Raw genomic sequence first — 26539 nt, 5'->3', positions numbered from 1 at the left:
AATTTACGTTGAGTACGCTAACCACATTATTACATTAATGCACGTAAGGTGAACTAGCAAACATCATCATAGCTACATGCGGCTGTCTTCTTGTTTGATGGCAGATACTCCTGTCACCCTGGCCAAAAAGGCTAAAATGACCAAAGAAAAAGTGGGAAACGGCTAAACATGAGAGGTTTTTAGACAAAATTGGTGTTTTCTCCATTGATTAAGCACTGCTTCCAGCCAAGAGTGATACCATATATGCTCTATAGCTGCAGAAAAGGCTAACATTGTTATCTTTTTACAAAAAAACAGCTAAACATGAGAGGTTTTTGGACAAAGTGTGTGTTCTCCATTCTTTAAGCGCCGGTTCGAGCACTGTTTAAGCACCGGCACCGTTTCAAAAGTACCGGTTTGGTACTGGTATCGGATAAAACCTAAACGATAACCAACCCTAATCATGACAACGGACAGAGGTACAGACAATATATACATAAGAGGGAATTGGGGCAGAGAGGAAACAACTGGGGGACACAGCTGAACATAATCTCACTGACGAGACCTGGGAAGCAAAACCGAACACGAGAGGCTGTCAAAATAAAACAGGAAGTACGAGAAATGCACACCAAGACTCAGACTGACTAATTAAAGATAGAGTGAGAGCGAGCGACACATAGAGAAAGACAGGGGAAACAGATAGTCTTGACTACATGTTTATTTGCCTGGCTTAATACAGAAAACAGATCCTGGCTGCCCTCACCCTAGGATCAGGGATGGGCGCAGGAACCTGCCAGAAGCCAGCTCCTCTCACCTGAGGAACTATTACAGGTGCAGAGGTGGTCTATTCAATTCAATTCAATTTTATTTATTCAAATCACAACAACAGTCACCTCAAGGTGCTTTATATTATAAGGTAGACCCTACAATAATACATCTGGTCTTTGCTGGCATCACCCTGGGAGCCAGGACTGGTGCAGGTGATGGGTGGACACCAGCTGTCACCACCTGGAAACCAGAACATGGATCGGCTGGGCCTCAGTCACCAACACCCAGGTGCATGAATGGGTGCAGATGAAGGCTGAAGGCAGAACCGCCTTGGGAGCAGGGACAGGGACCGGTCGAGCTCTACCTATCTTAATACCGGGAACTGAGATGGGTGCAGGGAAAAGCTGGGTCCAAGCCACACTGGGAGCAGGAGCAGGCAGAGCATATGGCTTACGCGAGGTCACAGGTGGAAGAACAGTCTTAGAAACAAGCAAAGACGAGGTACCACAGTCTTTAGAGGGAGCCCCAGAGGGTGCAACAGAACCAGTTCTGCACTGTTTCACAGCAAACAGTCTTCAAAGAGGTCCCCTTCAGGGTCCTCAGAAGTGACACTAACCCGCCACTTTGCAAACAGTTTCAAAACAAGGCAAATCATGAGCAGACTCAGATACACATTGTACTGGTTCAGGGTTTGGTTTAAAAACATGTATAGTTTGATTAACAGTAGATGAGATTTCATTATCCACCAGCACAGTAACATCACATGAAGTTATGGTTGACCCTTGCAAGAACCCAAAAATTCTGTTTTGTTTTACTTTGTTTACTGGGTCAACTACAAGATACACATCTTTTATGCTGGCTGACTCTGAAGCAAAACAAACAGTCTTCGATTTTGCTGGGTTAGTGGTACACCTGGGAAACACAACTGGACTTAAACTAAGTAAGGCCAAGAGCAAGAGACACAGAGAGAGTGCGAGAGACACAAGGAGCGACATGACTGGAGAAACAGGCAAATGAACATGGAGACAAGGCTGACTTGATACAGAAAACGAGGGAGAGAATGAGAGAGGAGTGAGCACCAAGGGAAACTAACAACAAGGCAAGAACTCAGCAGCATATCCAACTAAATCTAAGACTGCTAATAGGAAATTTCAAAGAAATAAACAAGTTGATAATCCAACTCAAAACACTGATGAAAAGACCTGGGACCTTGACACTTAAATTACGTATTACAAAATCTGTGGCCAGGCTGATTCACGGTCTTTTAGCAGATTTTTTTCACAGCATTGTCATGGCATAATATTGTTGAGCCATGTAATCCTTTTTATGAACGTATTAACAGAAGCGAGGAAACTAACAGCCCTCATCTGCATTTGTGTGGCTTTTTTCTTTGAACCAAGACAATAACTTTCCCCGACATGGCTGTAATACACCACTGCAGACAACATACCTCACTGCTATGTTTAACAAACACAGATAACTAGACCAGGACTGAGAAAGGACATTTGGTCAGAGCAGTGTAAAAATCTGAATTTTATAACTTTTCCAAGTTTCTACAAGTTTCTGTTAAATCATAGTAACAGAATTCCAAAAGCCATTGTACCACAACATGTTAGCACCGTGGTTCTTGCTTTAATCTTTTGGATGCTAACAATTCTTGCCTCAAGCACAGGGCCATGATCATAGCCTTCTCGTTAAGAAGGAATTTAAGTACCTGCCTTTTTCTTTGTTTCTGTGTCTCCAGATCTATGCAGCTCTCAACATATTCTTTGGCATGGCTAGTATTGGCCTGCTGACCGTGGTGGCCATTGATCGTTACCTTTCCATCTGCAGACCAGATATAGGTATCCCACTTAGAGAGCCTAATATTTGCATATATAATTTACCCGACCGCATTGTTATACTCCTTTTTATCTGTTACAAAATTGACAAAGATATTCATGATCAAGGGTTACCATGTCATCTAATTCCATCATTCATCACACAACCAGTTATACTGGTCACAAAGTGATGTGCGATTAATCTCATGTTCCTTCTGTTGTCTTTTAACCACTGCTTAAATTGTTCTATTTTATTCATAAATCGTTTGTAAGTTCACCAAAATACAGACTCATTGAAGATGTTTTGAGGAAGTACAACCCAAATTTCAAAAAAGGTGGGACCTCTTATAAAATGTAGCAGGGAAAACAAAAGCAAAATGTTTCAAACACACACACACACAGACACACACACATATATATATGTGTGTATATTCAAGGGAGAATCTCAGACCAGTTGACTGAGTTACCAGAAAACTTATCAAAGATGTGATCAGAATGTGTAATGGCAAAAGTGAGTTTTTAGGATTAGAAGAATGTCATCAGCATACAAACTGATTTTGTGATTATGTAATTTTTTTTTTTGCTGTACCGCTAATCAGTTATTGTTCACTGATGGCAACAATAGGGCAGATGGCAATAGTGGCATCCTGGTCTAATGTCTCTGTTTAAATTGAATGAGTTAGCTATTTGCTCTTTAGTGATTATGGATGCTGTTGGAGTGTTATATAGGATTTGGAACCAGAAGCCAAAATGTTTCTCTTTTCTAAATTCAAAATTGTTTGTGGTATACACAATGAAAAAAAATCAAACTTTTTCTACTCAGATTTGATGGTTTCTTTTGTTTTGTGTGCTTGTAGGTCAATTGTGTTAATTTATTATGTCTGAATTTTAAAATAACTGTAGGTCACAAAAGAAGAATGGAAAGAATGATGCCATACCAGACAAGATAAATATTTTTAATGATTAAATATAAGGGTAAAATTAAGAGTAATTTAAAAAATGGCCAATTATACCCTAAACCGCAGAGGGTTTAATTCAATTCAGTATTTGGGTCAAGGTCAAGTTTATTTATATAGCACTTTTCCAAACAGTCTTAACAATGTAAACAGGGAGCCAATGAAGAGAAGCCAGTATGGGAAAGATATGCTCCATCTTTGTAGTCCCTGTCAGTACTGTTGCTGCAGCATTTTAGGTTAACTGGAGGCTTTTAAAGGAGTTTTTAAGACAGTCTGATAAAAATGAATTACAATCGTCCAGCCTGGAAGAAATAAATGCATGAACTAGTTTTTCAGCAGAGCCCTGGCTTTTTGTCAGCCTGGCTACAGGCTGCTGACAAGAAACCTAGGGTTGTTTTTATTTTTTCAATAAGTGAGGAAAAGTGAGATGTTCTTGCTTTGCGAAAAGCTCTGTCTTTTTTCTTTTTCTTTTTTTTTACTTTTTTTCCTATAAAACAACAAACTATTCTTACAGGCTAAACAATGATCTTCTAAATTAGTGAATTGTTTCATCTTATAACTTCAGCTTATGAACTGGTGCACGTTTAAGAGTTATACCACAGAGTCAAGTAATTCTGATTTGAGGTTTTCGTTTTCAGTTTGGGTATCCAGAGTTGTATGCAGTGAAGATGTAATACTATTAACAAGATAATCGACCTCTATGTGACTAGAATGGCTTAGTTACAGCACTTTCAGAAAGACATGTACTCTAATATTCGTGTTAACCACTGCTTTGTAATCTGTTGTGGTATATTTAAATGTTAATAAGAAATGATCTGAAAAAGAGGGTTTTTTGTTTTAGGAAATACTGTTAGTTCAGTTTCTATGCCAATATGTCAGAACGAGATCTAAAGTGCGATTAAAGTGGTGGGTGGGTTCGACGGCGTTGTAACGATAGAAATGGTAATTAGTTAGATTAGTCGTTACTGAAAAAAGTAACGCCGTTAGTAACGCCGTTACTTGTAATGCTAACTGAAGTCTGCAGTGTACAGGGTGATGAGGAAAGGGGCGAGCACTGTTCCTTGTGGGGCCCCCTTGCTACAGACTACCACCTCAGACACTCAGTCCCACAGCCTCAGGTAGTCAATAATCCACTAGGATAGCTGATGGTCTACTCTCCCTGCAGCTTCCCCATTAGCACTGAGGGCCGGATTGTGTTGAAGGCACTGGAGAAATCAAAAAACATGACTCTCACAGTGCACCTAGTGCCCTCCAGATGAGAGAAGGCCCGATGCAGCAGCATCATCCACCCTGATGTTCAGCAGGTAGGCAAACTGCAGTGGGTCTAGGTCGCTCCTGACTAGTGGGTGAAGGTGGTGAAGTATGATCCTCTCCATGGTCTTCATCAGGCGTGAAGTCAGTGCAACAGGTCTGAATTGTTTTGGCTCTTATTTCTTAAACCCAGCTTCAGAGACAGTGTTGCATCTATGTCAGTTCTTGAGAGCAGGGCTCATGATGTAAATTAGCTTTTATATGTTTAGTGTTTCATTCCTCTTTAAAGGATATACAGGGAGTTGGGCGGGTGTCCCCCACCTCTTGGGAAAGAAACTGTGTTTGGCACAACAAAGCATTCAGACCATAATTCTGTTTGCTACAACTGCTGGACAGGTTTTTGTTTGTCTTTTTGTTGTTGTTGTTGTTGTTGTTGTTGTTGTTGTTGTTGTTGTTGTTGTTGTTTAAAACAATATCAGCAGTATGCAGTTTAGCAGACTGCTGATATATTCTATAAAGAGTATATGCATGTAGGCGCAGATAGTGACGTTTCAGTTCCAGTGTTTCCCTTAGTGTGTGTAGGTGTATATCTAACCTTTGTAGTAGTTGTTTTATTTTGGTACTTTGGTGTCTGTGGTGCTTTGCATTTCATTATAGCTCCTCCTAGTCTCATTACCTAGTTTCTGTTCACCTGTTCACCCCAGTTGTGTTCATGTTCTCTAATTGCCCTCAAGTGTCTGTTTTTGCTCCCTGTGTCTTCCCTGCCCACATTATTAGATTCCTGTATGGACCGTGTTATTAGGATTTTGGACTCTTCTGCCAGTTGAATAAAGGTACATGTCAGATTATTCAGTTGCCTTAAGAATCTGCATTTGGCTACTCCTTATGCAAAGCTATGATTGGTGCCTTGTGAAATGACAAATGTAACAAAGAGCCAGGATACTTGAGCAGCTAGAATTCTACATTAGACCACCACATTGGACTATTAGAAATGACATTATGACCACTCACAGGTAAAGTTAATAATACAAATTATCTGTTCATCATGGCTCCTGTTAGTGGGTGGGACATATTAGGGAAAATTCTGTCTTCAAACTTCATGTGTGAGAACTAGGAAAAATGGACAACTGCAAGGTTTTGTTTATTTATTTATATTTATGCACTATCCCAGCTTTTGTGGAATTGTGGTTGTACTTAAAAATCAACAGTTTGCTAATCTCTATTAAACATTTATTCAACTATCTGCAGCCTAAAAAAAGCGCTTACTTTCTTAGTTATGGAGCGATTGTAGCGCTAACTACAATCGCTCATTAAATTCAATATGACTTTATTGTCGCACTTTCCTGACCTTCATTTTTTCTATACATCATTTCTCTCTCCAGGTGAGAAAATGACTGGACGATCATACAGTCTTCTTATTCTGGCAGCATGGCTGAATGCTGTGTTCTGGTGCTCCATGCCAATTGTTGGCTGGGCTGGTTATGCCCCTGACCCCACTGGAGCTACATGTACCATCAACTGGAGACAGAATGATGCGTGAGTCTTTAAGGGATAATGTACTTGATATTTTGGATAAAAAGCTACTAAAAAAGAGTTTGAACAGATATTTGCCTCTCCATTAGCTCAGGTTTTTTTTCAATAGCCCAAACAGTCTACCCCATTAAAGCCATTGGTGTTTCTACTATCACAAGATGCAAAGGTAATGTTTTGGTGATTTGACACTATATAGCGGTTTTGCACATAACATCATGCACACGTTGCTCAACAACTGTCTGCCATATTGGATAAGTGGTAGCGGTCATGTAAATTCACTGATACATAGTATACATTGAAATTATCACTATTTTCCCCCTCATAATGCCTATATTCTGCTGCATGATTGGGTGCAGCAATGATCAAGGACAGAAATCCCAGGTCAGGCTTGCAGGCAGGTCCATCATCTTTAGCCTCAAATTCTGGAGGCTTAAACTGCACTCTGTTGGGTCAAGCATTGTCATCTTGTAGACTACAGTTTTGTCCTAGACTGTGGAGATATGGGATTGTCACTGGTTGCAGAATCTTATTTTAAGATCTCGCTCCACTGAAATTGCCTCCAGTAACGACAAAAGCTTTCAGCCTTTTGGTTAAGCAATTACCATAGCATTTTCTGTGTCCTCTCCACACATTGACCCTACAGTCCAGCCGCAGTAGGCCAAAACTGTACCGCTGAACATGATGTTTCTCCACATGTTCAGCTTACAGTACACATATTGTCAGCACCAGCATAAACAGGTCTGATTGTGAAGGGCCTCCTGGGCGTCACATGAGACTGGAGATTGACTGTATGCTGTCTTTTAAGTGGTGACAGGTTAAGGAAACTGTCTTTTTTGGTCTCATCTTCTTGGGATGCCCACTTTGTGGCCTGTCTGACATTTCCCTTTAAATGGAACTTGACCTGTAATTTGGAGATGGTGCTAGGGCTCACTCCTAAATAATGCTCCAGCTTGGTTTTCCAGCATTCCAACTTGGCCTGGCACATGGCCTATCCAGATCAGTCAAATATGGTTATGTTTGGAACAGACACTAACTATATGCTGACAGCGAAACAACTAGTAACTCAGTGTTCCAACATTCGGAAGAAGGGACTACTCTCACGAGGTACAACACACATGCTATGGCAAGGGGGAGCCAGGACGACAGGTCAGGGAGGAGATGTCATCATCATCACCCACACCAGAGATTGGGTACCAAGAAGAAGGATCTTTGAGTGCGAGAAGAACTGACCTGAAAGATAGGATCATGGTAAAGCTTGAAACCTGGATCCTCCGTAGCCGGTTACCAAGATTAAGTGAAGTACCCTCAGAAGAGCTACTAGATGATGCAAATGCAGCACTACGGAAGATACTTACCGCCACCATTACCAAGAGTAACCAGATGATCTATACTACGGCAGCAGTGCTCAGTGAGAAGCTTGGCTACAAGTTAAAAGTACCCTTCATGGAGAAGGAGACTAGAGGCCAAGATCAAAGTAGCACGGAGGGAGGTTAGTCAACTATTGGAGCTGCAGAAAGGTGCAACAAAGAAGGTGCCGAAGAAGTACAGCAAGCTGTACGTACCTGAGGCCTTGGAAAATGCCAAAGAAAAAACTCACAGCCTTGGCCAGCTCCTTGAAGAGCTACTCCAGGGAGATCGAAGGCAGGAGAATAAACCTGCTGTTCTCCACAGAACCAGCCAAGGTGTACTCACAGTGGCAGAGGAACAATATGAGAACATCACCACCAAGACTGGAGATGGAGCAATACTGCAAGAGCATATGGGAGAAGGACACAACCCATAACGGCAATGCTCAGTAGCTAGTGGATCTGAGGGCAGACTACAGCAACCTCCCTGAATAGGGTCCAGTAACCATCACAGTAGCAGACATCCAAGACAGGGTCTCCAGTATGAAGAGTTGGACAACACCAGGCCCCGACATGGTTCACGCCTACTGGCTGAAGAAACTGACTGCACTCCACAAGCGCCTGGCAGCACAAATGAACCAGCTGCTAGTTGACGAAAGACACCGAGAATGGCTAACAGAAGGCCGGACAGTCCTGATCCTCAAGGACCCCCAGAAGGGACCGGTTCCGTCCAACCACCGGCCAATAACCGCAAGACAGCTCGTGTCAGGTGTCATAGTGGCTAAGATGAATAAGTACATGGCTCAATACACGAGTGGGGCACAGAAAGGAGTTGGAAACAATACCAGAGGAGCGAAACCCCAGCCCCTGGTAGACAGAGCAGTCGCCTGAGAGTGCAAGACTAGGCTGACCAACCTGGATTGATTACAAGAAGGCCTTTGACTGGATGCCCCACACCTGGATCCTTAAGTGCCCAGAATTGTACAAGATCAACAGGACCCTAAGAGCCTTGATCAGCAACTCAATGGGGATGTGGCACACAACACTAGAGGCCAACTACAAGTCCATAGCACAGGTCGCCCTCAAGTGCGGGATGTACCAAGGAGATGCTCTGTCCTGTTAAATATCAACACTTCACCAAGTTCTTGTGATTCCTCAAAGCCATCTGATGGAAGACAACACACTGCTCAATAGACCATTTTACACTTCTGGAAGGGAGATGTGTCCTGCATGACACGCTGCCGCGAATCTCGAAATGCCTAACAATTTTATTACAGGCTGTCCCACTCTAGTCTAAACAACAGTGTTACACAAGCATTAAGTAGTCACGTTGCATAGCATACTCAGAGGTTTTTGTCCATTAGCTGCAAAACATCTTTTCTCAGCTCTGGCGAGGCTGTGACCTTGCCTTACTCCCTTCTAGTAAATTTCCACTGGCAGATGGTTCCCTGTTATCAGCTTCTGCAGACAAACGTGGGTGAGAGTCTCCAACATTCTACCACTAAAGGACATGTAGTCTAATGCCTTTATTATCAGGGCCATGCCCATTCAATACTACACTATATAATTATATGACACTTATTAATATAAGCATTGAGACACTTCAGATATTTTCATCTTAACAGTCCCCACTGCTGTTCTACCTAGGCCTGAATCCTCTCAGTGAAATCAGTGACAGGACTGACTATGGATACCAACTACAGAATGGAGCAGTTGTCAGCCACCTCCTCTACATGCATGACATCAAGCTGTATGCCAAGAGTGAACTAGACATCGATTCACTGATCCACACCACCAGGATATACAGCAATGACATTGGAATGTCATTCGGACTGGAGAAGTATAGTCGGATGATAACAAAGAGAGGAAAGGTAGTCAGAACTGAGGGGATGGAACTACCAGAGGGCAACATTGCAGACAGCTTCAAGTACCTGGGGATCCCACAGGCAAACGGGAACCACAAAGAGCCACTAGGAAAGTTGCAACCACCAAGTACCCGCAGAGGGTCAGGCAAGTCCAAGGAGTCAGCTAAGCAGTAAGAACAAGATCCGGGCTACCTGATCGTGATCAAGTACCCTGCCGGGATAATAAGCCAGCCAAAGGAGGAGATAGTAGCCCCTGACATCAAGACCAGGAAGCTCCTGACCATGAATGGTTCCAGTCCAGCACCCTGAGGCTGTACGCTAAGCGGAAAGAAGGAAGCCAGAGACTGTGAGTGTCAGCACCACAGTCCAGGATGAGATAACTAACATCCATGAATCCAGTAAGATGGCCCCAACCGACCGCATGTTCAGTGAATACCTCAGGCAGCAGAAACCCAAGAAAGAGGAGGAAGAGGAGGAATGATCATGGAAGTATAGGCCCCTGCACGGTATGTACCACCGGCAGAAAGAGGAGACATTGAGAAGTTCTGCTGGTGGCTGGACAAAGCTGGATTGAAAGACAGTGCAGTGGCACTAATCATGGCAGCACAGGAACAAGTTCTGAGCACAAGATCTATAGAGGCTGGGGTCTATCACACCAGGCAAGACTCCAGGTGCAAGCTGTGTAAAGATGCCCCTGAGACATAACTGCAGGGTACAAGACACCAGCAGGCAGGGCATACATGGAACGCCATAACCAAGTGGCCAACATAGTGTACAGAAACATCTGTGCTGAGTATGGCCTGGAAGTCCCGAGGTCTAAATGGCAGATGCCCCCTAGAGTGGTTGAGAATGACTGAGCTAAAATCCTGTGGGACTTCTTGATACAGATGGGCAAAATGATGATGGCTAACCAACCAGACATAGTAGTGGTGGACAAGCAGAGGAAGATGGCTGTAGTGATAGAAGTAGCAATACCGAATGACAGCAACATCAGGAAGAAGAAACACGAGAAGCTGGAGAAGCACCAAGGGCTCAGAGAAGAGCTCGAGAAGATGCGGAAGGTGAAGGTAACAGTGGTCCCAGTGGTAATCAGAGTGCTCGGTGCAGTGACCCCCAAGCTAGGTAAGTGGCTCCAGCAGATCCTAGAAACAACTACCAACATCTCCCTCCAGAAGAGCGCAGTTCTAGGAACAGCAACACTGCGCAAGACCCTCAAGCTCCAGGCCTCTGGTAGAGGACGTGAGCTTGAATGACAACAACACAGACAGAATTTAAATGCATTTCACAGCTCTGTTGAAGAAGCTGTCTCTCAGTCTGCATGTTTGTATGTTTCTGTACTGCTTTCCAGAGAAGAAAGCAGTATACACAGTCCTTTGCCAAGGTGGGTGGTGTCTGCAGCGATACATCTGGCCTTCTTCTGGATTCATCCAGCATATACCAAGTCCAGATGTGGGAGTGGACTTTCCACAATCCCCTGTGCTGTTTTCACCTCCCAGGCCAGTTTTTCTGTCTTGTGCTGTGCTACTGCCATACCATACAGTTATACTAAGACAGAAGGTGCTTTCTATTGTGGCTCTGTAGAAATTCACAAGCAGCCAAGAAGAGAGTGTGATCCAGTTTAGCTCCCTGAGGAAGAAGTGCCTTTGTTGGGCTTTCTTCACCAGGTGTGATGTGTTCAGCGACCAGGTCAGGTTAGATGTTATGTGGAGACCCAGGACCTTGATGCTGTTGTTATCTAAGAACCACTGTGTCAGGTGTTGGATCTCCTCTCTATAGTGAGTCTCATCATTGTCTGATATGAGACCCACCACAGTGGTATCATCCAAAAACTTAATGATTATGTTAGTGAAATTAATGGCAGAACAATTGTGAGTGAACAGAATGAATAAGGCCGGACTGAGCACACAACCCTATGTTCAAGACCAGTGTGGAAGATGTCCAGCTCTCTATTCTCATCATCTGAGGCCTGTTCGAGAGGAAGTCCCTGATCCAGTGGCACAGCGATGTCGGCACACCCAGGTTATAAGGCTTCAGAACCAACATCGTAGTATAAGAGCTGGAATGTTCGAAGTGGGTCAGGGCTCAGTACAGTGCTAATGCGACGGCATCCTCTGATGCATCCTTTTCAGGAAAATCCTGTCAGTTGGTCAGTGCATGCCTTCAAAGTCCTGCCTTCCTCCTTATCTGGTCCTGTAGCTCTGTTGGTGTTAATCCTCCTCAGGGTGGAACTCACTTGGTTTAGATGAGGGATGATGCTTGTTAGCTCCCTTATATAGCAAAAAGTTCTTTACACCGTGCATCATGATCATCATGCAGCCTGCTGTACCATTTGCTCTCGTCACCTGTAGGCTGCCCTACCTTTTTCACCTTTTGCATCAACAGGTGACAGTACTGAACTGAACCATGACACAAAAAATAATCAGTAAGGGGGCAAATAATTTTTCTCTGAACTGTTTATTTTTTTCACTTACATTGTAAGCATGTTTGCATTAAATATAACGGAATTTGAATATTTAGGATTTAAAACCCTGTTTAAAATGTTAATATGTCATTGCTTAGCTGAGATAAAACAAATCTAGCATGTCTTGGTATGAGAATGCTTTATAACTATCTGTGTTTTTCTTTCCCAGGTCTTTTATTTCTTATACTATGGCAGTGATTGCTGTGAACTTTGTGGTTCCTCTGTGTGTCATGTTTTACTGCTACTACAGTGTGACAGTCACTGTCAGGAGATACAAAGCAAGCAACTGCCTGGACTGCATTAACATGGATTGGTCTGATCAAATGGATGTCACCAAGGTGAAACTGAGCCTCAGTTAGCATTTTTAGGCTTTGTTTGTTAATGCCACATGCATCTGTATTTATCAAATGCATGTTTAAACAGAGAAGAATAGTTCTGGTCAAAATTAGTTTGTTTTTTTTTACAAATATCCGATCTATGTTGTTCAATATGACAACATTACCGTTGACACTCTTTCCGAGTTTGGTAGGCTAACCATTTTTTTTACCATGGTTATAGCTTTAGTTCAGACCACAGTGTTGTACAAAATTGGAAAGTAATTTAGTTCTATATAATAAACGTGAAATTCAGGAAAAATATAGACTCCCATGTGGTTTGTGGTCCACATGGGATACATAATTTATACTACATGGAGTAAATTTGCATCTTTTATATAATGTTGTTGTTGTTTGTTGCTGACAGATGTCAATTGTAATGATTGTCATGTTCCTGGTTGCCTGGTCTCCATACTCCATGGTGTGTCTGTGGGCATCGTTTAGTGACCCAAAGACTATCCCTGCCCCAATGGCTATTATCGCTCCACTCTTTGCCAAGTCCTCCACCTTTTATAATCCCTGTATTTACGTCATTGCCAACAAAAAGTGAGTGTTCTCTCTTAAGTATGCTATGACAATAGTTAATATTTCTGTGCTAATAAACTTTTGCATAAGAAACCAATATGTGGGATAAAGTGGGATATTTCTGTGTCACATTAACATTTTTATATACTGTGTACTTCTGTCTGTAGTGTGTAGTGATGGTGGTGTGTAGAAGGACTTAAATTGCCTTTTCTTGCAGGTTCAGAAGAGCCATTACAGGCATGATTCGGTGTCAAACAAGACAGCGAGTCACCATCAATACCCAAGTTCCCATGACAATTTCCCAACAACCTCTGACCCAGTGAGATGATATTGCATTCAGCATGATGTCACATTAATATTAAAATAACTTGGCATTAAAACGCTGTGTAGAAAAATGCAATAATGACACCAATGAGTGACGGTGCTTCCACTGTCAGCTCAGCAAATATTTTGTCTCCCTTAGTTTCACAAAATGTAACCTACAAAGTCTTTAGAAGGGTGAGAGCCATAGATGGGCTGCTTAGGCTGGGCCCTTAAAAGCACCTGGGTCTAATGGGCTAAGCCATTTTTTTAAAGATTGCAGCTTCCACTATCAAACACCCATGCTGATGTTTTTCTGATAGCTTGATTGAAAAGCAGCTGTAGTGTTTCCTTCTTCTCCTTTATTGGGACTGTTATAGGGCCATCGGTCTCTACTGTCCCTTCTATCAAAAGTCTTAAGAAACCTGTGAATAAACACTTAAAAAATAAAGAAAAAACAACGTTTGTATTGTATTCATGCCTTATTTTTTTGTCTGGTCTCTCATATGTTTGCAGGTACACTTAGCTTGACTACATGGCCCATATTATTTTTTATGCTATATATAAATTACATGAATATGAAAAAAAAATCATGTTTTTCTTAACAATGTAGGTCTTTATTCTTATGATGAAGTACTTCTTGGGTGCATCTCTGGAGTACACCAAGCCTTTTCTACTCTTTCATAAACATGACGATGCCCCCCTCCCCATTTCTCCCACATTCTTACTCTCTGTCCTGGTGTGAATATGTGTGATGGGGTACAACCTACCATCCTGTGGATGGTGTGACTTAATGTAAACATAATGTGCACTTTATTAATCCCCATAGGGAAATTAAAATGGCCTGTAAATGGCCTGTATTTGTATAGTGCTTTACTAGTCCCTAAGGACCACAAAGCGCTTTACACATCCAGTCATCCACCCATTCACACACACATCCACACACTAGTGATGGCAGCTACATTGTAGCCACAGCCACCCTGGGGCGCACTGACAGAGGCGAGGCTGCCGGACACTGGCGCCACAGGGCCCTCTGACCACCACCAGTAGGCAACGGGTGAAGTGTCTTGCCCAAGGATACAACGACCGAGACTGTCCAAGCCGGGGCTCAAACTGGCAACCTTCCGATTACAAGGCGAACTCCCAACTCTTGAGCCACAATCACTTTGATTACTCCTCTGCATTTAACCCATTCACTCAGAGAAGCAGTGGGCAGCCACCAATCCAGTGCCCGGGGTGCAGGACCTTACTCAGGGTGGGCGTTCAGTGGATTCGAACCACAGACTTTCCAATCATGGTTTGGCCACTATACCTACTGAGCTTGGGGCAGGGATACCTTGTAATTAAACCCAGTGGTATTCCAGCAGATCCCTCAGGTCAGATTCAGGTCACCTGAAAAAGAGGATTGTGGTTCCCTCAGCGGTCGATTACCAAGACCATGTGAAGTACCCTCTGAAAGTGAATACAGCATTATTGTCCCTGCAACACCACAGCAACAGTTATCCTTGAGACGCTTGGCAACAAGTTAAAATGCCACAGGGAGATGTACCCTCCATGGGGAACGACGCTACAGGCCAAGATCAAGGCACCATGGAGTTTGCTCCTTATTGGAACTGGAGAAAGGTATGAAAATGGAGAAAGGGGTTCAAGTAACAAGTAACAAAAAGATTCCTTAGAAACTGCCACGCAAAGACTCACAGCCTTCGCTAACCACTTGAGGAGGTATACCAGAGAGATAAAGCCCAGAGAACAAACCAGTTGTTTTTCCACTGAGGCATTCAAGATATACTCTCAGTAGTAGGTGAGCAATATGAGAAGAGGCCTAGAGATCGCTTCTACAGTAGTGTAAAGTCTACAGTGACTGTAGACAGTTACGTCTTTTCATTGGCCCAGAGTCTACGATGGCCTATGGGCCAATAGGAGCGCTGAATCCCACTGTAGACCAAGAGCACCTGGCTGCAGACACTGTGGAGCTCCACAGAAACCGGAAACACTCCACCTCCACACTAGGCGGAAACACATGACTTCAAATTTGAACAGAGTTACATTGCACCAGCTGTGCCTCAATACACAGTGTACACAATGCATATAAAAAGTTTGAAATATTACTCTTTTTGGGTCACAAAATACACTTTTAAGATATTTTCAGGCGAGAATGTTGCTGCAGCCACTGTGGGCAGAAACACTTGACCTGCACAGTAACCAGAAACGTGTGACTTCAAACTGGAACACGGTTACGTTGCACGAGCCATTTCTCAATATACGTGCTTTTCGTTTTCAAACCCCCGCGGTCTTACACTACTCAGGTTAAACATGATATATAAGACATTTAGATAACTTAAAAATGTTTGTTTTATTTGTTCCTTAGCAAATCGGTTTGGCTGAGATCAGTGGCGGAGTGGGGGGGGGGGTGGCTTACTGGGCTTAAGCCCGGGTTGTTTTGTCAGAAGCCCGGGGTCTTTTGGAGTGTAATTTTTTCATAGTTAGATGCCTGGCTGACAACTGTATAAAACAAAAAACTACACACAATATTCGAAGCACATAGTGCACACTGTGGGAATTTACGACTGTGCGTAAATCCCCCCTGATATTGGTATGATCCGAGCTCAGGCACTAAGCGACTGAGCGAGGGGGCGGGGCAGCTGCTGCCTGCGAGTGCGCTGTTGGAGAAGCGCAGCTAGGCAGACAGAGGAGAACTGAAGTTTGACCAGGTACCAAAGCAAATCATTCGTACTGTACAAATAATGTAAATATGACGGTGTATCACAAAAGATTGATATCAAACTGATCACTTGACCCATATCACGTTACTTGCTCTTCAAGTGAATCAACAAATGGTGAAATGAAAAGCCGAACAACAACAATGCTGTTTCTTTAGAGCAGCGGTCCCCAACCTTTTTTGCGCCACGGACCGGTTTGTGCCCGACAATATTTTCACGGACCGGCCTTTAAGGTGTCGCGGATAAATACAACAAAATAAAACTAGTACCGGTACCGAAAAAAAGAAGATTTATTCATAACACACATGAAAAGACCCAGGAAAACCGAGTTAACAATAAAAACGATAACAAAATAACGCTGAAAACCGATAAAAACCCTGAAAACCATACATTTCACACCTGAGCCTCAACTCTCGCGGCCCGGTACCAAACAACTCAAGGACCGGTACCGGTCCGAGGCCCGGGGGTTGGGGACCGCTGCTTTAGAGAGTCTTAGCTTACATGTGTGTTTATTTCATATTTTCAGTTGTTACCCTCCACGGCTAAATAAATCGGTTTCAGTAATGCACTGATATACAAGAATGGACATAAGGAGCTTCTTTCAAAGAAAAAACTCAGGTAGATGTTATTTTATATATTATGCTTTGTATGTTGTTCAGTATATTTCTATGCAAAACAAGAGGAACTTCAATACACAGCAGTATATTCACAGTTGAAACCAGATATTTACATACACTTTATGGAAAACACAAGAACATTTTTTTACTGTACAACATCAATTTAGAGTAAACTTTTGTTTTAGGTAAATATTGAAATATCTTTTGAATTAGTTAAATGTCAGAATAAAGAGAGACAGAGCTTCTATTTTTATCACTTTCATCAAATTTAGGAGTACATGTACACTAAGTTTATTGTTAATTAATAAGAAAACTGCAGACGATTCCATCCTGAGCTGAAGAAGCTTCTGATAGGTTCGTAGAGTCCATGTGAGTAAATTGGTGCATATAAGGCAAAACACAGAGCCTGTTTCTGTGACATGGGAAAATCAAGAGATGTCAACCAAAACACCAGGAAAAGAATTGTGGAGCTCCATAAGTGTGGCTCAAGTTTGAATACAATTTGGTGCCATTTACAATTAAGAAACACAGATAGTTTCTCTCTTTACTCTTAAAGTTAACAAATATGTTTTTTATATTTATCAACCTAAAAAAATAAACATTTAGTCTGATTTGATGTTACAATTAAAAAGTGTTTGTGTTTTGATGTGGTTTATATCTGGTTTCAACTGTATATTTGATGATTTTCAGCACAAAGAGGGAGAGAGAGGGAGAGAGAGGAGCAGAGAGGGAACAAGAGCAGGTGAGACACACGTGTTAGTCAAATGGTTGTTTACCAAAAGTATCACCGTATCACAGGTCCTCATGTATCTCGTACCTAGTGTTTCTTTTTAGGTTTGTTATTTTTCAACTTCTATATTTACTAAGTTTTGCAGACTTGTTTGCACAACAAGGCTGAATAATTATATAAACTTTTCTGAATCTAAATATTGTACTTTGGTAGAATTAAAAAAAATAAGTGTAGTGCAGGTCTATGATGATTTTTAGTGCTACTATCATCTAGTTCTGATTCTGGTTCTGTCTTGGTTAAGTCCTCAGTAGTCCTGATTTTGAACTGTTGTAGTCCTGTTTTAATTCTGGATCAGTTCTGGGTCTGGTTGAATTGGGGTTTAGTCCCTGTGTCTTGATGCAGGCCTGACTTTGTTCTGCCTTGCTGCTTAATTAAAAAACTAGTTTAAGGTGTCCTGCACATGTGATATATATTTTTCCCTATATGAAGTCATTCTTTTTTGAACAAAACTCAAAACAGAGCCAATTAATCTTTCAGTCATTTCTAACCCCCCCCCCCCCCCCAAAAAAAAAATCCCACATGCATACTACCCTTTAGGGCTAAGCCCCGGGTGTTTCAAATGTCTGCCTCCACCTCTGGCTAAGATTATCTTCATTACTGGACTGTTTTATTTAATATTTAAATCATACTTGGAGAGCTGTCACTATATTTTGAATTTCACCTGTCATATCCCCTGATGTATGTTCTGATGTGTATGTTCAGTTCTTATTTAAACAGCTGACTCTGAATTAAATCTAACATTAAAAATATTTAATTTCAAGAGGAAACATTTTCACCAGGAGCAAAAACAGCATATTAATACGTGGAGATCCTGAAGGCTGCGCCAAACATGATCCAATTATATTTTAAATATTTGTTCAATTCTCTTCCAAACCCAAGCAGCTGTCTATTGTAAGTTTTCAGTGTCTACTAAAATAAAAATAAAAGCATTCTAACATCTCACTTGTTTGTTATTATTCAGGCATACATATGTACATGTTTTCATACATGTAGTGATTGTGTTTAACTGTATGAAGCTTATTAGACATGGTTATTAGATACAGATCATACATAAAAGAGAATTTTGCCAGAGTGTTTAAGATACTTTTTTAAATTATCTTCTTTCTTTTTTTTAAAGGAAAGAAAAGAAAATCTACAACGTGATGTGTAATTTCCATTGTAAATATTAATCACAGTTAAATTAAGAGGAGATAGCAGTAAAAACTCCGGATTGGTGATGTCATCAAGTGCGCTGCTGTTCCAATTGTATTCAATTCCATTAGTCTGGTAACGCTCTCAAATTGCCACTTCTGTCTGGTCTGCAGGCTTGGAAGATAATATTTAATGAAATGCTTCCAGAAGTGATCGGCTAAGACCTGGCTGTGGCACCATCTCCATTTACTCAATATCTACGATTCAGGGTAGACAACCTGGTGGAGAGATGCAACTGGCCTCCCCATCAACAGGGTATTTGGAGTAACAGGATCTACATCAGCCACATCTGAGGAAACATAGCCCAGGGGCTTTGAATTCAGAATACCCTCAACTTCTGCAAGGAGGGTCTCCAGAACCTCCTCAGTTACAGTCTGTGCCCCTGAAGTTGTCTGTAGAGCCTGCTTCAAGGAGCGAATCTCTCTCTCCCAGCAACCAACAAAGTGGGGGGAATTTGGTGGGTTGAAGTAGAATCTCACCTGCTGAGCAGCTTGTTGTGTCTGCAGTTCAGGCTGTAGAGCATCAAAACCCTGCTTCAGCTCTCTCTCCCCACCTCTAAAGTTCGTTCCTTTGTCAGAAAGCAGTTCAAACGGCTTCCCCTTGCGTGCTACAAATCGCCGGAATGCCATTAGGAATGAATCTGTGCCAGTGGTGGGCAGGAGGTCAAGGTGGACAGCTCTAGTGGTGAGGCATTTAAAGGTGGTGCCCCATCGTTTCTCATGTCTTCGGCCCACTTGAATAGTATATGGGCCAAAACAGTCCACACCTGTTGAATAGAAGGGGGACTGATGAAGCTGAAGCCTTGAAGGGGACAAGTCCGCCATCTTAGGTGCCTCTGGCTTGCCTCTCCATTTCCTGCAATCAAGACAGCCTTGCTGGTGCCGCTTTACTGCTTCTGTCCCTCATAGTGTCCAGTAGCGCCTCCTAGCTTCCGCAAAAACTCTCTCTGCTCCAGGATGGCATAAGGCTTCATCCGTATCTTTGATAATTAACTGGGTGATCCTATGTTTAGGATCAAGCACGATAGGGTGGATGATGAATTGGTCCTGGTAGGGACTGTGGCGAAGACGTCCCCCTATGCAAATGAGTCCTTTATTTGTATCCAACTCGGGAGCCAGAGCGAGCAGACGGCTGGATCTTGGGAGTTGCTTGCCCTCTTGTAAGTGGACCGACTCAGAAGGGAAACACTTTTGCTGCACTTGTTGCAGCAGCTTGGTTTCTGCTCTTTGGTAGTCCTACACTGTCAGAGGGGCATCTGCTGGCTCACGCAAAACTTGTGGTGTAGCCTTAAGGAGGTCCTTGAATGTCTGAAATTGATCGGCTTCGGGTAAAGGTGGGCTGCATGGCGTGATGACGTGTAGACAGGTGAATGGCTTCCGTAGTTCCTCATCATTCAGGGGTAGGAGGTGTGGTGTCTCGGGCCACTGATCTGGAGGCTCATGGGGGAATGGAGGACCTCGGCACCAGTGGCTCCACTCGCCTTGAAAGAAATCTCCGTCCCAGGTCATCCGTGGATCGGGTTTTCCTCCGAGGCATGGCCACCTATAAGCAGAGTTTTGTCTTTACCCTATAAGATTCAAAATTATTCAAAGTAACACTCAGGTATGCCGTCCAGCAGGTTAGTTACGACGTCGGGAGTAGCTTGGGAGAACAAGGAAACACAGACTGCTTCAGGTTGCCTTCCCAAACCAACTCAAAGGTTTATTCATCATGCAACAGTTTATATAGAGGAAAAAGGTTTGTGTGTCAGCAGATTCTCAGTTCAAACCGGTACAGACCAAATAAGGAAGCGTCTTCCTGCCCTCTGAGCAAAGAAGTATCCTTTGTATAGTTTATCAGTTCAGCTACAATTTATGATTCTCCCAGCGAAATACACTCCTAGACATAGAATACAGAGTTCTTTCATTAGTGAATTCTGAAACAAACCACCTGGCCTTTAACAAACCCTTTTCTAAGAGATAAAGAAGGGAGGATGGGAGTAAGGAAGTGATCTCTGTGGTATTTTCGACCTTGAGGTACCAGCCTGTGATTCTTACACATTAATTCTTGGGTCACAGAGAAAGAGAAAAACAACTAGTAAATGGGCCTTATTGAGTAACAGTTTTCCTGTATAATATCACTATAAAACAATATCCTGTAAATGCTACCATGGTATCAAAATATCACAACATGCCTAAGTCAGAAAGATGCCTTCCCCATGTAATGTCATCTGCCAGGTTGTTGGCTGAGTCAACATATCTCCAGGCTGCCCAGTCTGTCAGCTCCTGTATCTCCGCCACCCGAGTCCCGACAAAGACTTTAAATCGACGGGTGTCTGACTGTAGCCAGGTTAGTACCGTGGTAGAGTCGGTCCATAAAGCGACATGGCGCAGCGAGGCTGTTAGTTCAGTAGTAAGCACTTGTGCCATCTGTTAATGCTGCACTTAATTCCAAGCATGATCAACAGGGCGGAGCTAGTAGTACAGCCTGTCTAAAGAGCAGTGCCAATGGAGTCCCAGTACAGCTTCTTTCTGATCAGGTTTGCCATGTGTGATCCAGAGCTCAGCGCTGTCTGATTGAAGCTCTGGGGGGAGGTGGCTGATGATTGAGGGCTGGTTACTGGCCCATTGTCTTAACTCAAAACCTCCCTCATCCAGAAGCTTCTGCAGTTTGTCCACAAGTACTTTAGCTTTGACCGCTGTCGCCGAGGTCCGGAGGCAGTTGTCGACATAGAATGACTGCATCACAGTCTCACAGACGTCCTCCCCTTGGTTGCTGTGATCTAGCATGTGCTTTTGTAGGGCAAAGATAGCACAGCATGGGCTACATGTGGTGCCAAAAGGGAGTACTCTCCACTCGTAGACAGAAGGGGGGTTGTCACGTTTACAGTCTCGCCAGAGGAATCGGAGGAGTGGCTGGTCTTTTTTTAGTAGTCTGACCTGATGGAACATGGAACTGGAATGAGCAATTGAACACAACTCGATTCTTGCCGTTATGCTGCACCATGTGGTGTGGGATATACAAGCTAGCAGGAGTGTTGTCAGCTCCAGGCTCAAGCTTGACAACAAAACCTTCCCCGTTGTAGTCTCTGAATCTCAGTTGTGTAGGAAAGGACCTTCTCTGGTGACTTCAACAACCTCTGCTCTGTACTGTAGAGCAGAGGGAGCACCTCCTCCTTAGGCGCAGACAGGGTAGGCATGTTAGGAACTCATAGGAGTGGTGTTGCATGCCGTTGAACTCCCCTGATCTCTACTCTCTCTGTTTTAGTCTCAAGAAGCTTAATAGCGTCTTGGTCTTTTCGTGACCTGGTGCCGACTTTGGTACTGCGCCAGGGTAGCACATCCATTTGCCAAAGTCTTACAACATCTCACAGCAGGTCTACACCTGGGGACTGACAGGTGGTGAAGTAGCACTGTTGCTCTCTCAACTGCTTCATTACATCTTGAGTCGGCCCTTGTAGGGTCCAGCCAAGGCGTGTCTTGACAGCTGCAGTCCCACCTGGGAGGCCGAGTCGGACTGGCTCCACTAGGGTGACCAAATGCGGGTGATCTGATCCTATTAGCAACACTGGTTTAGTGTTGTCAATTTCTTGAAGCACCAGACCCCTGAGATGATGATATTTCTGCTTAAGGCCATTCACTGGGTGAGTGTCTCGGCTGTGAAAACTTGGTTGATTTTGAAAATCTGTCTCGGCTGGGAAGTAGGAGAAATGCTGAAGGAGACAGCCTCCTCTTGGAGAAAATGGAGGTCTTGTCTCACGGTTCTCAGTAGTAATTCTTTGGGTTGCCCCTTTAACCCTAACTGCTGCGCAGCGGTGCTAAGAAGGATGGTCCGCTCAGACCCATCATCCAAGACAGCGTAAGATTCTAGGACTAGATCGCCATTCCTCAGTAAAACTTTGCTGATTTTCAATGGGACTTTACATCCTCCTAGTGGTGTGTCAATGTACAACACTTTCTCTCCCACTCATGCAGTACCTGAGTCTGTTGTTGCAGAAGAGGCCTCGGAGGCTTGCACATTTTTAGCGGACCTGTCATTGAGTTTGTGGAGGACAAGGAGATGTCGTTGGTTGCATGTCTTACAGCGCATCTTTAGACCGCATTCTGCAGCATGGTGGGGCCTCCCACAGCACCAGCACCGGTTGTTACTCTTGATCCAGTGCTGTCTTTGTGCTTTGTGTAGCTGTCTGAAATTTGATCAGCTGTTTAAAGAGTGGTCAACGCTGTTGCAATTAGGACAATACTTCTTCCCATTGTGTTTGGCTGCTGCCACTGTTGGAGGGGCACCAGATTCTTGGGACTCAGTGTTCAACAGTATTGTGGTTGTCTTACCAGTGAACTTCCTCTTCTCCTCTCGGAAATACTGCTTTCTTTGAGCTGGACCGTGCCGTGTCGACTTGCACCTGCAGCTTATTATATATAAGCCGGTGTGAGAAGTCAGTCAGTGTAGGAATGGGAATGGTTTGAGGATGAATATATCGACGGAAGCTGGACCTCAAATCATCATCATAGCGCAAACATTCTGAAGGTCTTGGTATCTCCTGACATAACAGGTAGCGCTTGAGTGCCAGTTGATGCGGCTGTCCATACTGGTGGTTGAGGGCATGCCAGCGTGTTGCTGTATGTTCTAAAGGGTGCACCTTAGTCCGATTCAATCCAAGTCCATAACTTGCCTGCAGCAGCGTTACTCTCCGACTACACTGTTAATTGCCACAGCAATGAGAGGACGGGTGCGCACTCTGAGTGGCTATTGATTCCCCCAGGAATCCCCTGATTCCTGGGGAGCCTGCATCCTCCCATGCAGGTAGCGCATGGGAGGACTTTTTAACAATCACATTATATAGCGCTTTTCTACGCTTCTGAGCGCTCAAAGCGCTTTACACAACTTGTGCATTCACCCATTCAGACCAACATTTTCTTAGTACACACACATTCATACTCCGATGGATGCATCGGAGAGCAATTTGGGGTTAGTATCTTGCCCAAGGATATTCGGTATGCAGACTAGGGGAAGCCAGGAATCGAACCACCAACGTTCCGATCATTAGATGACCTGCTCTACTAACTGAGCTACGGCCTGCCCTAAAATAGAAAAAGGTCTTCAGACACTACAATGCAGCTCCATGTTATAAAAGCAGTATTAAATGTTGCCGAGCTGGTCGATCAGGCCAGCTTTATAAAATAGACGTTTTTGCCCATACTGACGTCCAAACCTGGGGGTGCTCTGGTCACACGTAACGCATCCAGCATCTCAACCTCCCGGGTGCCTTTGGCAGGCTCGTGCATGTACTCCCACTTTGCAGGGAGTGGGAGGTACATGAGGATGCTCTCAATTCTTGAGCCGGGCGTGGCCAGGCCAAACTTCACTCCCCTGTCGTACACCAGGTTAAACTCCACATACCGGCCTTGTCGAACCTGCTGCATTGAGATGTTTGTACACAAAAGGCAGATAGCAGGGCACCACAGTGAGGTTGCAGCGCTTGACGAAGCTGAACACCTCCTCCTGATTTGGGGAGTCCAGGTCGTCAGAGAAGATTCCTCCTATACCACGGCTCTCTCCTCTGTGGCGGATGTAGAAGTACCTATCAAACCATTTATTAAAGTTGGGCTAGTACTGTGGGTGGTGCTTGTCACAGGCCTTCAGGGTTTTGTGGAATTGAAAGACATTACAAAAGTTTACCCCCAAACCCAGGTGACATAAGGCTTTAAGCAAAAAAAGGATGTTTAACCATGTCAGACGCCTTTAAAAAGTCCAAAAACAACACTAAGCTTTCTGTCTTTATTAGTTGATGATAATCAAGCATATCAAGGTTGTGTACATTTCTTCCTTTTATAAAAGCCGACTGACAATCGTCCACTAAAAAGCATTTATTCATCTGATACGTTAATCAATGTGACAGTTTACACAGTTTTGCTTCCTCTATGATGCTTACTTGTTTACTGTTTCATAAAGAGTCAAAAGGGTCTGAAAGAGTCTTCAATTCAGACTTTTGAATGCAGGGCTTTTTTTTAGCAATTTTGCAAGGGCAAGGCAATGCTTTATCAAATGGTAATAATCAGTTATGAATTTCATCCTAATCTAACTAACCTATTCTAAACTAGAGCTGATTTCTGATACCAATCTTGAGCTGAATGAGAGAAAAGAGAACAGATACACCCAGGACACAGATGCACTGATTTCCATCCCATGCCTGATAAAGTCCAAAAGGGGAAGCACTGTCTCGGTACAAAGTCCTCCAACTTCTTTGATCCTATAATCTAACACAGCAAAAATGAGCAGAGAAATAGCCAAAAATTATCATTCCAATTTGTACGTCCACAAAAATTGGGCAGTGGTTAATCCTCTGGTGCTTTTCACTGAAATTTCTACCTGTGAACTCCAAAGTGATGATGCTGCTCTTTAGTCATTTGTGTGAAACTAGAGAAAGAACCCCAAATCTTCTTAACAGCTGCTGTTATACTCATTTATGTTCGATGAGAATTTTACATGATTAACTATTTACAGATATACACATAAAGAAATACTCTGATATAGCACTCTGTATTACTTTCACCATATAAACTCTTTATGTTAAGTCCTTTATTCTCCTCTTGGATGGAGATAAGCCAGTGGATTTTAATCTTCTTGACAATGGTAATACATGTGTGTGAAACATTGCATATGTTTATTAAAAGGTCACCATCAAAGTTAAAGGTGGTTCAAAGAAATTTTAGAATGTGTGTGGGTTTTTTAGGGAAGAATAATGCATATTCACAGTGATAGAAGCCAGTTTCCACATATGGGAGCATGTTCATTTACATATTGAAATATCATATTTGTCAATTGCTGAAAGCAAATTGATTCCAATTTCTTTTCCAAGTTAATTTAGTGTGTATACAATACGCTGGTATATCCTGGTAGCAAGTGCCAGAACCTCAGAATTTGGGTGTTTTTTTAGACTGTCATGTTGTTTTTACTGATGAAAATCAGAAGAACCCTCGGATTAGTAGGTCCCTGCTAAAAACAAAGACAAATCACCGAATTGTGTCATTACAAAGTGCCGGTTTCAACAAAGTGTTGTGGGTGCTCTAGTTCTTTACAGCAACAGTATGAATGTCTGCCTGTGATGTTTTCCATCAGGCAATGTTACTGTCCAGCCACTCCTTGATCTCATTTTCATTCCTCCTAATCCATTCGATATTGTTCCTCACTGTCTCAAGTGCCTGCTTCCTGGGCATCTCACCAGCACCAGCATTTGGAGTTAGGTTGAAGAAATGCTCCATCTAAAAAACCATAAAAAGGCATAAAAATGTACAATAACCCTAAACACAAGGTGTCAACCTAAAATTGTCAGTAAATAATATCTATTAGCTACAATTAAAAAATCACAGCCTTGTTTGTATAAGGGCAAAGAGAAAGTTACATAAAAGCTCAGGCTAACCTTCCATAACTGGAGCTCTGTGTTGAATCTGGTGGTAATTCTATTGAGTAGGCGACCAAGGTTCCTGTCATCGATGGTGTACCTGGTAAAACAGTGTAATATATAATTTCCAGGAGTGAGTTTAAACCTTTGGGATGAATCCCTGTGATTAAAAAGAAAGACCTGCAGTTTCCCTCATCTGGTGGAACATATACTCAAAGTGGTGACATGGTGGTGTAGTGATTAACACTGTTGCTTCACAGCAAGAAGGTTCCTGTTTTAACCCCTACTAATTAGTATTTAATTCAAAACACACTTAATTCTCTTAATGTTATAACAGAACAATAGAACTAGACCAGTCTGGCCATTTACCAGCCCTACTGTTTCAACGTGGTCAAACATAAATAAACAAATGAATCTACCATCCAAAGTTATGATCATGGTATGTGTGCTTACTTTGTGTGCTGGCTTATTGTACTGACCTGTTTACCAGATAGTCCCAGTTGAGTGTACTCCACTCCCAGGCCATGCTTTGGCCAAGTGGGTTATAGGATACGTATTGGACCAAAGTAAACAAATCCTGACTCCTCACTACGCTCTCATCTTTTGTAGCCTCCAGGAGCCTGTTAGACAAGAAAATGTATTCTTCCTCAAAAAGGGGAAAG

The 26539-nt window shown here is 43.0% G+C and overlaps 2 protein-coding genes across 2 annotated transcripts in view; one reads left to right on the top strand and one right to left on the bottom strand.

The window, feature by feature from the left end:
• rrh (retinal pigment epithelium-derived rhodopsin homolog) overlaps positions 1-13632 on the top strand; it is a 28042-nt gene extending 14410 nt beyond the window's left edge. Inside the window, exons 3-7 of the mRNA XM_040049111.1 lie at positions 2492-2591; positions 6157-6310; positions 12149-12317; positions 12721-12899; positions 13096-13632. Coding sequence (XP_039905045.1) covers positions 2492-2591; positions 6157-6310; positions 12149-12317; positions 12721-12899; positions 13096-13201 — 708 coding nt within the window. The 3' untranslated portion in view covers positions 13202-13632. The remainder of the gene's footprint in view (positions 1-2491; positions 2592-6156; positions 6311-12148; positions 12318-12720; positions 12900-13095) is intronic.
• Positions 13633-23452: 9820 nt separating this feature from the next.
• Positions 23453-26539, bottom strand: part of LOC120744590 (glutamyl aminopeptidase) — a 31985-nt gene continuing 28898 nt past the window's right edge. Inside the window, exons 18-20 of the mRNA XM_040049086.1 lie at positions 26357-26497; positions 25896-25977; positions 23453-25737 (exon numbers count right to left, since the gene is read on the bottom strand). Of these exons, the coding sequence (XP_039905020.1) occupies positions 25591-25737; positions 25896-25977; positions 26357-26497 (370 nt within the window). The 3' untranslated portion in view covers positions 23453-25590. The remainder of the gene's footprint in view (positions 25738-25895; positions 25978-26356; positions 26498-26539) is intronic.

The sequence above is a fragment of the Simochromis diagramma genome, unplaced genomic scaffold (genome assembly GCF_900408965.1).
Source record: "Simochromis diagramma unplaced genomic scaffold, fSimDia1.1 OVJJ01000426.1, whole genome shotgun sequence".
Lineage (NCBI taxonomy): Eukaryota > Metazoa > Chordata > Actinopteri > Cichliformes > Cichlidae > Simochromis > Simochromis diagramma.
Note: the sequence above shows the minus strand (reverse complement) of the source record. Positions and strands in the feature narration are given on the sequence as shown.